The sequence below is a fragment of the Mustela erminea genome, chromosome 3 (genome assembly GCF_009829155.1).
Source record: "Mustela erminea isolate mMusErm1 chromosome 3, mMusErm1.Pri, whole genome shotgun sequence".
Lineage (NCBI taxonomy): Eukaryota > Metazoa > Chordata > Mammalia > Carnivora > Mustelidae > Mustela > Mustela erminea.
This window is the reverse complement of record NC_045616.1, coordinates 124,128,546-124,142,694: the sequence shown is the minus strand read 5'-3', so window position 1 is coordinate 124,142,694 and position 14,149 is coordinate 124,128,546. Positions and strand designations below refer to the sequence as shown.

The following is a 14,149-nucleotide window of genomic DNA, read 5'->3' as shown; positions in this document are numbered from 1 at the left end:
CGGGAAAAGACTTCAAGTCGAAGGTGTCCTCTGAGAGGGACCAAGCTGGGGGGCCGTGGGCCCAGAGAAAGGAAGAGCGGGACCGACAGCCGGACCGTGAGCTACAAAGGTTAACACACAATATACTGTCTGCTTTGCAGGGATGCAGAGGAAGGACTGGAGGCGATGAAACTAGACAGGAGGCTTAGGCAAACAATGTGGAGCCCAGCATCTGGTAGGCAGTGGAGAATCCTTATGGGGTTCTGATTAGGGAAACAGCATGCTCCAAGTCGGGTTTTAGAGCCGAACACCCGGTCCAGAGGAAGATACCATTAGTTGTAGAAGGATGATGTTAGGAACAATGGAGATAAGGACATGTAGGAGGAAAAAAAAAAAATCTGATTATACAACCAGACGGAAGGTGCCTCCTTAGCGCGGTAGGCAGTGCATCAGTCTCATATAACCAGATCGAATTTCCTCTTACTTCTGATACAATGAATAGTTTTCATAGGAAACCACTTTCTGGCTGGCCAAGAATTGGTTTTTACTTCTAATTAGATGGTATTTGGAATTAGCTTATTTAAAAGCAATGAAGAACCACTGTATAAATGCATCTTTCTTTCTTTGGACAGCGAGCACTCCATGGAGAAAGACGGAGGTAAAAGGGAAAAGGTGTATGGGAGAAGGATTCTTCGGTTTCAGGGACGGTGCTTGCTGCTGACGAGAATAGGCCTCTTGTGGGTCAGGCTCCCTCAGCAAGGGATACACGGGAGAAAGGCTAACCTGGGCAGGGACCGGGCCCCATTTCCAGCTCCCGGTAATCTCTGCATCCTTTAGGAAATTTCGGGTTAACCTCTCAGCTCTGCTTCTTCATCCATGCAGCGGAGAAATGACACTTAGCCCCCAGGGTCTCCTATAAAATGCTTCCCACCGTGCCAGCACCTAGTAAGTAACTGACAAATAACATCTAAATCCACTCAATTGCTATCAGCTTTCACGTCCTTATCTGACCCCATCTCCTATCACGTTCCCCACATTCACTGAGCACCAGCCACACACGCCACGCTCATTTCTGTCCCAGAGTCTTCGCACGCACCGTTCCCTTTGCCTGACAACATACTCCTCCAAACCAACACATGACTGACTCCTCATTAGCATACTTGTCCCAGGTCGCAGGGCTGACCTCCTTAAAGCTTTCCCTGACTGCTCCAGATAAGGAACACAGTGTGTCCCATCTGTACTTTTTATGTTCTTTATGGCACTGGTGAGTATCTGAACTTGTCTAATTTGTGTACTTTCGTCCACTTGTTTATTTTCTGGTTCCCAAAGGGACAGCAGACACATCATCTGTGGTATTTATTAATGGGCCTCTGGCGACAGACCTCTGGCACATAGTAGGTTTTTGAGAATTTTCTGTTTCTCTAAAGACTATAGCGCCATTGGCAGAATTAATCCATAGAACACGTAGTAACCGCATAAAACACAGTGAATACTTCATCAACGGCAGGTCCTCTTCCTTGCATGGGTCCAGAGACTTTCTTCGCTTTGGCTGGCTCCAAAGTGAAGAAAGACAATCTGGAAGGAAAGCGAGGAAGGGGACAGGGGCTCAAGGCTAAGTCAATCAGGTTTCTTTTTTTTTTTTTTTTTTTTAAGATTCTATTCATCTATTTGACAGACAGAGATCACAAGTAGGCAGAGAGAGAGGAGGAAGCAGGCTCCCCGCCGAGCAGAGAGCCTGATGCGGGGCTCAATCCCAGGACCCTGGGACCATGACCCGAGCTGAAGGCAGAGGCTTTAACCCACTGAGCCACCCAGGTGCCCCAGTCAATCAGGTTTCTGAGGTTCTTTCTTCCCCTGGGCATAGTGGATGCTTCACAGGGGTGGAGTCTCAGATGTTCATTTTAGGAAAGAAGTTTCGGGCAATGGGGCATTTTCTGTATGGAGGAAGAAGTTTTCAAAGTAAGTGGACAGGCGTGATTCTGAGACAAATCACCTGGAGAAATAGTTCATAGGAGTCTTATGAACGCTTTATAAAAACTAAGGAAAGGGGGAATCCAAGCACCATCAGAGATTTTAGAAGAAAAAGCCTGGCCCAGGGGCGCCTGGGTGACTCAGTTGGTTAAGCGTCTGCCTTTAGCTCACGTCATGATCCCAGAGTCCTGGGATCAAGCCCCGCATTGGGCTTCCTGCTCAGTGGGGGAGTCTGCTTCTCCCTCTGCCCCCCTCATCCCTGCCTCATGCTTGTGCACTCACTCTCTCTCTCTGAAATACATAAATAAAATCTTAAAAAACAAAAAGAAGAAGAAGAAGAAAAACCTCGGCCCAGCTGCTTAGGGTTTTAGGCTATAAAGAAGGCTCTATCCGGGAATATAATTATTATATTAGAATGGATAATATATTACATTGTAACATTATAATATATTATAATTATTACATAGTCGTTATTATATTATAATATTAATGAGCAGAGATGGGGAATCCAAATCTACCTGTTCTGCATCCTACTTTGACTTATGTGCAATGGGGTTCCCAGGAAATTTGTGTACGAAGAAAGGATTTTGATTTGAAAACCTAATTCTTGTCCCCCGCCCCTGCATTTTATATATGAGATCATGGGGGCTCCCCAGATGAAACAGAAGGGTTGAGATGAGTACCGTGCCCTGAATGCTAATGGCATCTTTCCATTGCCCCACACTCAGAAGAGATTGAGCCTGGATTTCACAAACACCTACTCTAGACCTAACCTCCCGGGGGTTCCAGGGTAAGGGAGCTAGACTACGGACTCTTGGATGATTCATGATACCAAAAAAGGTTTTAGTCAGGAAGTACACGCTTAATGACCTCAATCCAAAACCTCTGGATATACAACTGTCCAGATGCCTCGAATGTGTGTGCCCTGAGAGAGGCTGGGCTGGGACCTTCTCTATCCTCTGCTCTTGAGATGGCCATCTCAGAGGCATCTGTCTTAGGGCACGAGGCCCTAACCAAGGTGGCAGGCAGGCAGACAGGTAGAAGCACATTATTTAAGCGTCCTGGGCTTCTGGCTTTACCTTTCGGAGAACCTGAAGCTGGAAACAGGAAATTCTCCAGCTTCAAACACCAAAGCATCTAAGAGATGGGCTGGGCTACCAAAGTGACAGAGAAGCTCCACAAAACTGAGGCATGGGATTGACTTTGGCATTTTATTGTGTTTCAAAATTCAGTTATTAATTTTGAGACTTAAGATTTCCCTCAATATGTAATTTATATAAACATGTACAGAATGCATAAATATAAACAGATGTGGAATTTATCAAATATTTATCAATAAATAGAATTTATCTATTACAAAAGAAAGACTATGTTAGTTCCTGTTTTTCCCAGAATGCATTCCTGGGAACAGTATCAAGAGCAGGTAAACTCAAGGGTGTTTTCCAGAGAGACAAATTAGGTTGAGGGACCCCAGTACCTTCAAAGCTTTAGCCTCCAATAAATCACAGATGTAACTAATAATCTCATAAAACCAAAGATACAACCATCACTAAAATTTTCAATCCTTTAAAATTATATAATTAAATTCCATATTCTCTATAACAGGCACATATGTACATTACATGTTGATTATACAGGACACTTAGTGCATTATAAACTGTAGGAGTGGCCCCACTCTAATTCTACTTTATTAAAAATGTAAACAAAATTTAGGTGGTGCCCAAATAATATTAAACCATAATTAACAATAGTTTACATGGCTATCAGATTAGAAAACATTTTTTAGAATTATCTGGTTCAGTAGCTCAGTAGAGTCTTCCTGTAACAGTCTTGTCAGCTGCTCGTTCATAAATAATCCATGTTTGAGTTTTTTATTTGCACAGAATTTATATGTATATATATATATATATATATATATATATTTATAACAGTTACAAAGTGGGGATCATTTCGATGACCCAGGTCTTTATTCTCAAGATAAATGTTTGCACGACAAACGGGCATGTGAATTTTTGTCATGTGACTTTGACGTTTCATGAAATCAAGGCTCCTTATTACCAAATTAGCCTGTGGTCACCATCTCCCTCCACCGACTCCTTTAAGAATAACAATATCCCTTCAAATGAGAATGTTTCTGCTGTATAAATTTGCAGTGTGGGTGTGTGCGGTAACCAAACGAGGAGGGGTGGATTTGGAAGAAAGAAGCCCTGAAAGGTGCTCCCTTGGTATGGTTTTTCAACATGGGAAGCTCATTCTCTAAACTGGTTCACATCTTGGTGAGGAAATTCTTTGTCCTTGGGCATTCAGGAGCATCCAAAGTAATCCAAAGTAAGGATAAACATACAAAATAGCATTTTATGATTTACAGGATGTTTTCACAAAAATTATCTTGTTTATCTCCACAACAACTTTGCGAAGTAGCCAAGAGGGATTCTTTCAAGGCCAGAGAGGTTGAAGGTCACACAGCGAGAGTCAGCATGGCGCTTCTCTACCACAGCCATTTCTCCCTCGCGCTCACAGAGGCAACGGGTAGCATGTCAAGCCGAGCAGAGAGTTTGGGGCCCATTGCTGACTTCAGGACCTTGGGCCTCAGAACCTTGTTGCTGCCTCCCTTGTATTAAGAAAGAACCATCCTCAAGATGATGGTAGTCGCCTAAGCCTGAATGCAGTCAGCAAACAGGGACTTGAAAAAGCAAAAGAAATTGGTCCAGCCAGAGTCAAGGTGCCCATTAGGACTCACGTAAACTCTCTTTGTCCCGGATGAGACTAGATCTCCAGTTCAATCAGATCTTCAATCTGATCAGTGAGGGTTCCAGCCTAGACAGGGAACGTTTCAGCGCGGTGCCGTAAGTCTCAACTGCATTCAGGAGTACTAAATAACATTTCTCTTTAGAGGCTTTTTCCCTTCCCTAAGGTGTGACTTTCTCCCCAACAAAATAAAGCTTTTGCAGGACAGAGGGTTTTTTTTTGTTTTGTTTTGGGTTTTGCTATTTTGTTTTGTTTTGTTTTTGGATTTTGTGGGGTTTTGTTTTGTTTTGTTTTGTTCTGGCATTTAGATGGTTTGAGGACAATCTTTTCTTCCTTATTTCAGTCTCTTTCCTTTCTGGTTCAATTCCAGAACCAAAGTCAACATCAGCGGAAATGGTAACTGACATCTTTTAAGCAGCAGGAACAATGAGTATGATAAAGTCCTGAGATGCGATCAAATCCCAGCCAGGATCACTGTTAGAACCTTACATGGCTCTGGGACATGGCGGTGTCTAGTTCCCTGGGACTTTTACTCTGGGGCAGTTGGTAAGAGCCAAGGACCTCAGCTTCGACTAAAAGACTTCCTGGTTAATTCGAAGGACAAAGTTGGCAAGATCAAGAGTCTAGAAGGCCCAAATGAGGAGGGTGATTTCTTTGAAACAAAGTCAAAAGGCAGGCAAGCCATGGGCTTTTCGAGGTAGCTGAGGGATGTAGCAGTATCCTTGGTCCTAGAACCAGAAAGGGATCTTGGAGATCCCGGAGTCTGAACTTCAGTTCACAGATGTAGAAAGTGAGGTCCAGGAATGGAAGAGCATGGGCCAAGATCTCACAGCATGTTAGGAGCAGAGCCAGGGCTGGAATCGGGGTCCTTGACTTCAAGTCAAGCACTCTGTTCCCCCCCAGACACGGTTTAGTCTGGCCCTCCTCCACGTGCAGTGAGGAGGTTCACTTCTCCCCAGTGTGAGCTGCCAAGAGTTCTTTCCTTTGGGAACAACAAGGCCAGATTCAAGGCTTTTAAGCTGCTATTGTGGGTTTTGCCACAAGTTCAAGGGAAAGATTCCAAAGTCTTTAAAAAACACTACAATGTTGTTGGCCCTGCCTTAGGTCCTTCAGCAGAAGATGCCGGTTCTAGTCCAAGAAGGAAGCAAGCATCTCGGAGCAGCAGGGCCCGAGGCCACGGCACTGGGGGAAGCTGTCTCTGGCCAAGCTCCAAGGCTGCCGCAGACACTGTTTTCAGATAGATCTCTGCTCCCATTTCTTCCACGGTAAGTAAATGGAGCATATCCTGAAGAGGACTGGAACTGGCCTCAAGGAAGAGTGGGCAGGAGATCTGCAACTGACACGGGGGCTGGCCAAGAGGATGCAGGTTTGGACCCAAACACCAGGAAGAAAGTGTATTAGCGTCTGGCCCAGAACAGGATCTGGCCCAGAACAGGACAGAGACAAGACAACGAGGAGTTTGAACATGGCTGTAGCAGGCGTGAACGAGCAAGAAATGTGTGCTTTTGGAACATGGCTCTGACCAAGACAGGCACCAGGAGGATGTGTTTTGACAATGTCTGTGTGCAGACACAGCAAAGAAGGCATATTTGAAGACATCTATGACTGAGATAGGACACAGTGAGCGATGGTGTTTGGAACATGAGAGACAAACCAGGAACAGTAAGGGGACATATTGGGGACAACAGAGAGTGTGACGCAAGGGCGAGACGCCAGGAAGAGGGAGTGCTGGAAAAAGGAAAAAAAAAAAAAATCCCTTCGTAGAGGATCTCTGGAAGAGAAACCCCAGGGAAGGAGGAGGCCTCCTGTCCCCTGAGTCCCTCCAGCGCCACCTGCTGGAGCCCCAGAGAAAATCCCGGTGGGCGTGGCTGCCTGGCGGAAGGCGTGCTGGAGAGAATGGCAGGAGCGGTCCCACACAAGCAGCAGCTTAGAATCTGCCCTCTCTCCGAGGGATGGCTGTCTTCTGAGTCACCGCCCCAGGGACTAAGGGTCACCAGGCTGAGCAGCCACCAAAGAAGAAGTTGCTGGAGGATGGCAGTGACTCTCCCATTGGCCACCACACTCCACCGCATCCCTGGAGAGGGGAGATCATAGTACCTTAGATTTGGAACAGACTTCCCTGATGATCTCAGCAAAGGGCCCACCCAGTGCAGACCAGGCCCTCCTGCCATGCAGATGGGTGGTCATTTAAACCCTACTTAGGAATGAATCTTCAGTGACCCTCCAGGCCTTTATTATTTTTGAGCAACTTTGTTATTAGGAGAACTTAATAATGTTCAGCCAAAATCTTCCTACTACGATTTCAACCCGGTGAAACTACTGTGCCCTCTGGGCTCACTCAAAATTCTTCCCTCTGCTAATTGCATCCTCCAACTTTTCTCTTCTCCAGGCTACACATTCCCATTTTCTTTAATGGTTCATTATATATTATGGTTTCCGGATTACTGCCGATAATGATCATTGTCCTCTGAAAACAATCCTTATTATGATTATCTCTTGAAACACAGCACCTGGAAAGAGCACAAATCTACACAGTGAACCTATCAGGTCTGTATCATGTACGTTTCATCATCAGTTTGGTTTACTTCTATGAATGTGGTCAGCACCAAATTCATTCCTGTTAATGGCAACATATTCTTGGCTTACACTGAGTTTGTTGCCAATTTGTATCTTCTTGACACAAACATTTGTCCATGTCTGTGGTTCTTTATTACACCGGTGCAGCCTATTTTATTTTATTTTATCTTATTTTATTTATGCCAAAATACAACCCATTACATTAGTCTCAGATAAATTTCATTTTATAGGTTTTAGTCAGTTGAGATCATTCTAAATCGTAACAACTGCTACAGTCAAGATATGATTACTTAGCACCCATTCAAACCAGACTTCAGGGGTTTCATAAGCTCACAGAAGATCAGATAATTTATCGCTGCCTAGATCTTTCAGCGTGGTGTCATCTGCCTGCTGGGTCTTCAGGCTTCAGTCAAGATAAAAACAAACAAACAAAACAATAACAAAAAACCCCCCACTTCTTAGGACAAGGCTAAAACCGAGAATTGTTTTAGGCACAGACTGCCTTCCCAGTAAACAGCCATCATTTGGTGTGCCTGAGAATAAACCCACCCGTGGAAGGCTTTATCCAGTGCCTTGCTGAAATGTCACTGCCATGCAGTAAATCTGTCCTGATCATGAAATTAGTTGGCATGGGGCATGAATTGTTTTTTTAATGAAACAACATTGACTCTTTGGCTCACAAATCCTTTGTGTAATAGCTTGCTGTCTTAAATATTGGTAAGGTCTATTTCAAGCTATGAGTCTATAGTTTCTGGAGTCTAGCTTCAGTCTTTTTTAAGAACTGGGGCAATATTTACTGGTCTCCAGGCTGCCTTCTCTTCCCCGCCCTCGAAAGAGTACCAGTCAGAGATCTTATCAACCAATTCCTTTAATCCCGAGATAATACGTCTTGGCTCAGAGACAGTTAAATACTTTTCATGAATCTTGGACAGCAACCTTTTCCCTATAATATTCTCATCTTTCCGGTTGGAAGACTATTCTTATTGAAATAGAATATGCAAGATTTCTTCCTAAATATTGAGATCTAACTATTTCTGGGTTTGCTACTTGCTCTGAACATAGCTTTTGATTCATCCTTGGCTATATATTCCCTCTTCCATGCTATTTTCAAGTATAAGTTCTCCAGATAACTCAAGATGCAGCCTCAAGTCTTTATATGCCACCCCCCATTGGTATGACTTAATCACTGAATATATCTATTAAAAGAAAAAAATAAGGAAAAGGAAGGAAGGGAGGTAGGCATAGTGTTTGTCATTTCCCATTGGCCAAGTTTTCCTTTTTGATCATACTTATTATTACCATTATTAGCAATAATAAAAATAAGCCAGGCACACTATACTATTTGCTTTATATGCATTAATTTGCACTATATTGCACTATTTGCACTATATGCATTAATCTGTGAGTTTTATATCCACTTAACAGAGAAGCAAACTGAGTTTTAGAGAGTTTAAATAATTTTCCCAAGTTTACTCAGTTAAAAATTAGTAGGATCAGACCTTATATTTTGGTCATTTTTGATACCAAAGTCTGTGCTCTTAACTGTCCTAATATATGGTCACTCATGTTCTCGAGAACTGGCACAGCTAAGCCCCATGTTCAGGTGCTGGTAGGTCTGTAGCATCTCCTTGTCCCACTGCAACACATTCCCAGGTCAAAGAGGCCTGTGCAGAGGTTCACACCATGACTGTTCCACCTGGGGGAGAGCCCGCAGGGTGATGTGGCTCCCCCTTTTACTGAAACGCAGTGTGTCTGGGATGTTAGTGCAAGATTCATCCCCATGAAGCCCCCTGCTCCCTAAAAGAGAATCTTTGTTTGCCAAGTGGCCCATATACTTTTTGTAATGCGGAACTAGGGAGACGAAGACGAAAAAGAAAAAAGCTTCGCCAAAGGCCGGAGAAAAGTCGGGAGGATAGAGTCAGAGAGAGCAGGTGGGTGAAAAAACATAGCCAAGAATGAGGACAGAAGATAGGAAACACGCCAGGAGATCGGGGCTGAGGAGAGCCAGGGAGTCGGCTATGTGGAAGGCTCCAGAGCAGCTGGGGAGAATGAAGGAGGCTGTTTGAGAAATGTTCCCAAAGGCTACGTTGGCTCTCTCACACAATCCTGCTGGGGAGGCAAATAAAGATTGAGATGACCACGGAATCCCTGCGGGGTGTCCGCCACTCCCAATCCAGGCTACCTGAATGTGCAGGGCGTAGCGACGCGAACGGTAAGCCGGCGCACAGGGACCCGGTAACGAAGGCCTTTTTGGCTTTCATCCACACGTGCCTCTGATGACTTACTCCCTTTCATGTGCCTCACTTTCCCCACTTGCTGCACGAGGAGGAGGATTATCTCGAAGATCCTCTGCAGCTCTGACATTCTGATTCCAACGGGAGCAGAGATGGTGGGTGACAGATACAGACTTTCTGATTGGGCACCAGCTGTGTGTGGGACTGTTCTCCAAAGCTGTGGGTAATTGCTTGAATTTGGCTTTTAATATTCTATTGTTAGTATCTGATACTTTATATTCTGTAGGGAGGGTAGAGGTTTCACTGGAAACACAGAGAGGGTAATTTTTGGATTTGTATTAAAGAATCTGAAAGACCTCAATTTCTGAATCTGTGAAATTACATTGCAAAGCTGTTAAGTGGATCTGGGTAGGATAGGCTCGGATAGCCGAGATGCCACAACTTAAAATGCAGCGAGACCACAACTGTCTCTCCTCAAACATATGCTTGAGCAGAAACATTGGCATGAAATTCAACTGAAATCCGCTTGAAATCCCTGATGCCAAACATCATTGAGAAGGAACCTCCGACATGTTAACACACGAGTTTCAAGTGCAGCTTCTTGTTTTAACGATGTTAGTCAAATCTTCTACAATTTACGAAGTATTTTTACATCTTTTCCTACATTTAATCTTCAACCCAAATCCCTAGGAAGGACGGTACAGAGTCTCATTTCATTATCAGAAGAGGAAGAAGGTCAATGTAGGGGCAGGGGTCGACCGATAGGAAGTGAGGCCGGTGCTGTAAACCAGGCCTTCTGTCTCCCAAACCAGGAACTCTGTCCACGGGGGAATGTGTGCAAGTCATCTGTGTGGAAGGAAGAGTTCTGTGGTGAAGTTTAACACTAACAGTTCTTGAAATAGACTTACAATTACCCGTGTCCCAGAAGAAAAAGGAAGAGAAGGAGGAAGAGGCGAGGGGAAAGCGGAGAAAAGATAAAAGCAAAGTCATCCTTTACAAAGTGGTCTAGAGGTTACGTGCCTCAGCATTATCTTGGGAAGCTATGATAAATTCAGATTCCCAGGATCCACACCTGACCTCTGCCAGTGGGGGGTAAGAAGGCAGGGGTCAGGTGGGGACAGCAGACATCTGCACTTTCTTAAAAGATTTTATTTATTTATTTATTTGAGAGAGTGAGCGAGCATGAGTGGGGGGGGGGGGAGGGGCAGAGGGAGAGGGAGAAGCAGGCTCTCCGCTGAGCAGGGAACCAGATGTGGGGCTCCATCCCAGGACTCTGGGATCAGCTGAAGGCAGTTGCTTAACCAACTGAGCCACACAGGTGCCCCGACATTTGCGTTTAAGAAAAAAGCTCTTAGGTAGTTCCTGTGCACATAGGAGTAAAGATTCCCTGAACAGGTGGATATCCACCTGCCTCAAACCTGAGCCAGCGCTTTGGGCCAGAGGCTTAGGGGGCTGCACAGAGGAAGCACAGGTGAGTGGGAAGGGCCAACTCCACAGTTTGAGGCACTTGGTGGGGCTCCAGAGGGGATCAGAGTGTAAGCACCGAGATACACACAAACAGCGCATTTTAATCAAGTGGATGGGGAGGTAGTTACTGGTTTTTATGACATTAGTGATGAAATAAGACTGGATGGTGACTCACTAATGTGAGAATTTAAAAATGTGAAGAGATACACAAGCCAATTTTTGGTAGGTGTTCTTTACGTGATGAAAAAATAGAATGCTTGGGTACAAAGAGCTGATTAATTGAATTGTCTAGAAACAGTAAGCACATAGAATTGTACTAAGTTATCAGTAAGTTCAATCACTCAAAAGGCAATGTCCTAGGTCGATTTCTTCATTTGTCTTTAGATTCACTATCAATCAGAATAGAATATGGATTCTGAAAGATCCAGTATTTCCCAAACGTGGGATGTGTTCCGCAGCTGAAATGTCAAACACTGGGATCAAGTTATATTTGAGTAATAATAATGTCTACAAATAACAATTTGTTTTGTTTTCATTGCATTTATATTTAAAGTAATCTTCTGTATGTGATTTTGTATTCAGGCCATGACACAGTTTCCTTTACAAATACCTTTATTTAGATTAAAAATGTATTTAGGGGCATCTGGGAGGCTCAGTGGGTTCAACATCTGACTATTAACTTTGGTTCAGGTCATGACCTCAGGGTTGTGAGATCAAGCCTGTACTGGGTGTGCAGCCTGCTTAAGATTCTCTCTCTCCCTCTGCTTCTGCCCACCCCACCAATAAATAAATAAAAAATAAAGCTTTGCTTCCCCTGTTCCTGTCTACTAAAAAAACAAAAAAGAAAAGAAAAAAGAGATGTTTTTTAAAAAAGAAAAGTGTACCTAAAGGTAAATAGTAAATAAGTAATGGCATGAATAGAATGCTGATATGGTAAAAGTTGTGAGTCGCAGGCAAGTGACAAAAGGTCCTATCAGACAGATGAGAAAACTGACTTGCAGGAAACACAAAGTCCTAGCAAGGACAGAATGCAACATGTCCACCAGGTAGAAATTCTAAAATCACAGTTAGCAAGCATTCTGCGATTTTGTGCTACTTGTAGAAAAGACCCAAAGAGCTGAGTATGCACAGTTTGAGATGCCTACCCTCTGGCCTCTAGACAAAATGTGTTCCCAGAGCTTTTTAATTCCATCACCGACCTCAGACATGTCCATGCTCCAGTCTGCCAAAGGGCAAGATCAAACTGGTGGGCACGGCTCGTTTCAAGCCTAGTGCACCTCTTACCCTATGCCTCGATACGCACATGACTAAGGTCAAACCACTCTCCTGTGAGATATTTTCCCTTTGTCTACCCTGATTCCTAAATGGCAAAAAAGAGGATTGGAACTTTGAGTCTTTGGGGAATCAGACTGACTGTCCGTTTTTTCTGCTGAACTGTTTCAATATGATTGAACCTAAACATTATCTAGGAGAAAATGCCTTCAAAGTAGGAACCCATAAGAAAAACAGCCAACATCTATTATGTGCCATTCACTGCCACTCACAGAAACAAATAATCGAATTACTGGATATAATTTTCACCACAATCCCCGGACCTGGGTTTTATTATTTGCAGGTTCTGGTTGAGCGGCATGAAGCCTGTGATCTGTTCCAAGTCAAACATGTGTCACGAGGGGAGTCTGGATCTGAGCTGGGCAATCCAACGAGTGTCTCACCACTCCAGCCTGTGCCTCCCAAGGTGTGCCTTCCCTGGATGGGTACCCTTGGCTCCCAGCCACTTCAGGTGAGAAGATGGTCTGCTCTTGACAAGCTTCCCAGGTGGTGAGAGTGTGTCAGGTGCATAAGAGCATACAAGATCCCTGGTGATGAACTAAGCTTCCAAGAGAAGGAGAAACAGGTGGTAAGGGAGTTCAGAGGGGGAAGTGATTGGTTATTGCTCAGAGATTGAGGGGGCGGGGATCAGAGAAGTTGGAGAGCTCATGTTGGAACTACGCCTTGAAGGATGAGTAGGCTTGGATGCCAGGCAGGAAATCGAGAAAGAGCATTTAAGACAGCAGAGAAAATCCAGATGCAGGAGAGCTCACTATTTATTTGGGGGGAAACTGATCAGTCTTACATGCACATTGCACAGGGAGTTAGTTAGGTCGGGAAAGAAATGAGGGAAATGAGCTGGACACCCAGATTGGGCCAGGAAGGAAAGGCTTTATATGCCCTTCACTCTCTGTCCATCCACCCCAAGTCCCAGTATGTTGCTCAAGGCTGTTCCATTACACTCAACCCAGTGGGCATTTACAGTTTAAAATCCTACACACCTGAATGGGTCTTTCCATCCTCTTGAATGATACACATGAAACACGTTGTCTAGCCATGGGTATATTCCACAAATATACCAAAAGAAAATCAGAGGTAGAAAAAAATTATAATTTGCAATATTGTCAAGAAAAGGCCACCCTAAAATTACCAAATGTGTGCATAGCCTTGAGTTGAATCCTAGGGCCCATTCACTTGGAAAGTCATGGGTAAACTGGACCAAATGCAGAAGAAGTTGTCCAGGATGGTTTGTGTGTGTGTGTGTGTGTGTGTGTGTGTGTGTGTGTGTGTGTGTTGTTTCCAAGGGCTCAGACCATTACAAAGAAACTGGATGGTAACATCTTGACTGGGAACTCCTTGACGGCAGGGATCTTGCCTGTCTAGATTTCTGCCATGTTCCCACTGCCTAAAGCAGTGCCTGGTCCATATGAGATGTATAAACAGAGGCCACTCATGTATGAATAAGTGAGAATGAGCTAAGCATTCTGAGACTTGGATTCAGATCTTAGTTCTGTGGACAGCAGCATTGTCTTAAGCAAACATCTTAAGTGTTTGAGCGTAATTTTCTTGTCTGCAAAATATTTGGTTTACCAGCTTATTTTCAGGTTATTCTCTTAACAAGACTAACTTATAAGCCCGTGGAGTGGCCACAGGAGACACTGAAGGGAGGGGGTTGATGGCTGTGTGCACACACATGCGCAGATGACCATCTGTTCTGCCAAAGCAGTTAGAGTTTCCCCATCACACTTCCAAGTAGGACTCCACTTGGACAAAAGGTTTCCACACCTGAGAAAAAAAGCATTTAAAAACTGCTGGACTACTTGAGCTCTGTTATTGCTCCCAGTTATAAAACTTTTTAAGTT

At 44.2% G+C, this 14,149-nt stretch overlaps 1 protein-coding gene across 4 annotated transcripts in view; it reads right to left on the bottom strand.

The window, feature by feature from the left end:
* HTR4 (5-hydroxytryptamine receptor 4) overlaps positions 1 to 14,149 on the bottom strand; it is a 176,566-nt gene that overhangs the window by 22,137 nt on the left and 140,280 nt on the right. For 2 of the 4 annotated variants that reach the window (XM_032337385.1, XM_032337387.1), the window contains one exon: positions 6,347 to 6,772. The exons of the other annotated variants lie outside the window; for them this stretch is intronic. In XM_032337385.1, the coding sequence (XP_032193276.1) occupies positions 6,682 to 6,772 (91 nt within the window). In that variant the 3' untranslated portion in view covers positions 6,347 to 6,681. Of the gene's footprint in view, positions 1 to 6,346; positions 6,773 to 14,149 lie in introns of those variants that run through there. 4 annotated transcript variants of the gene reach the window in all.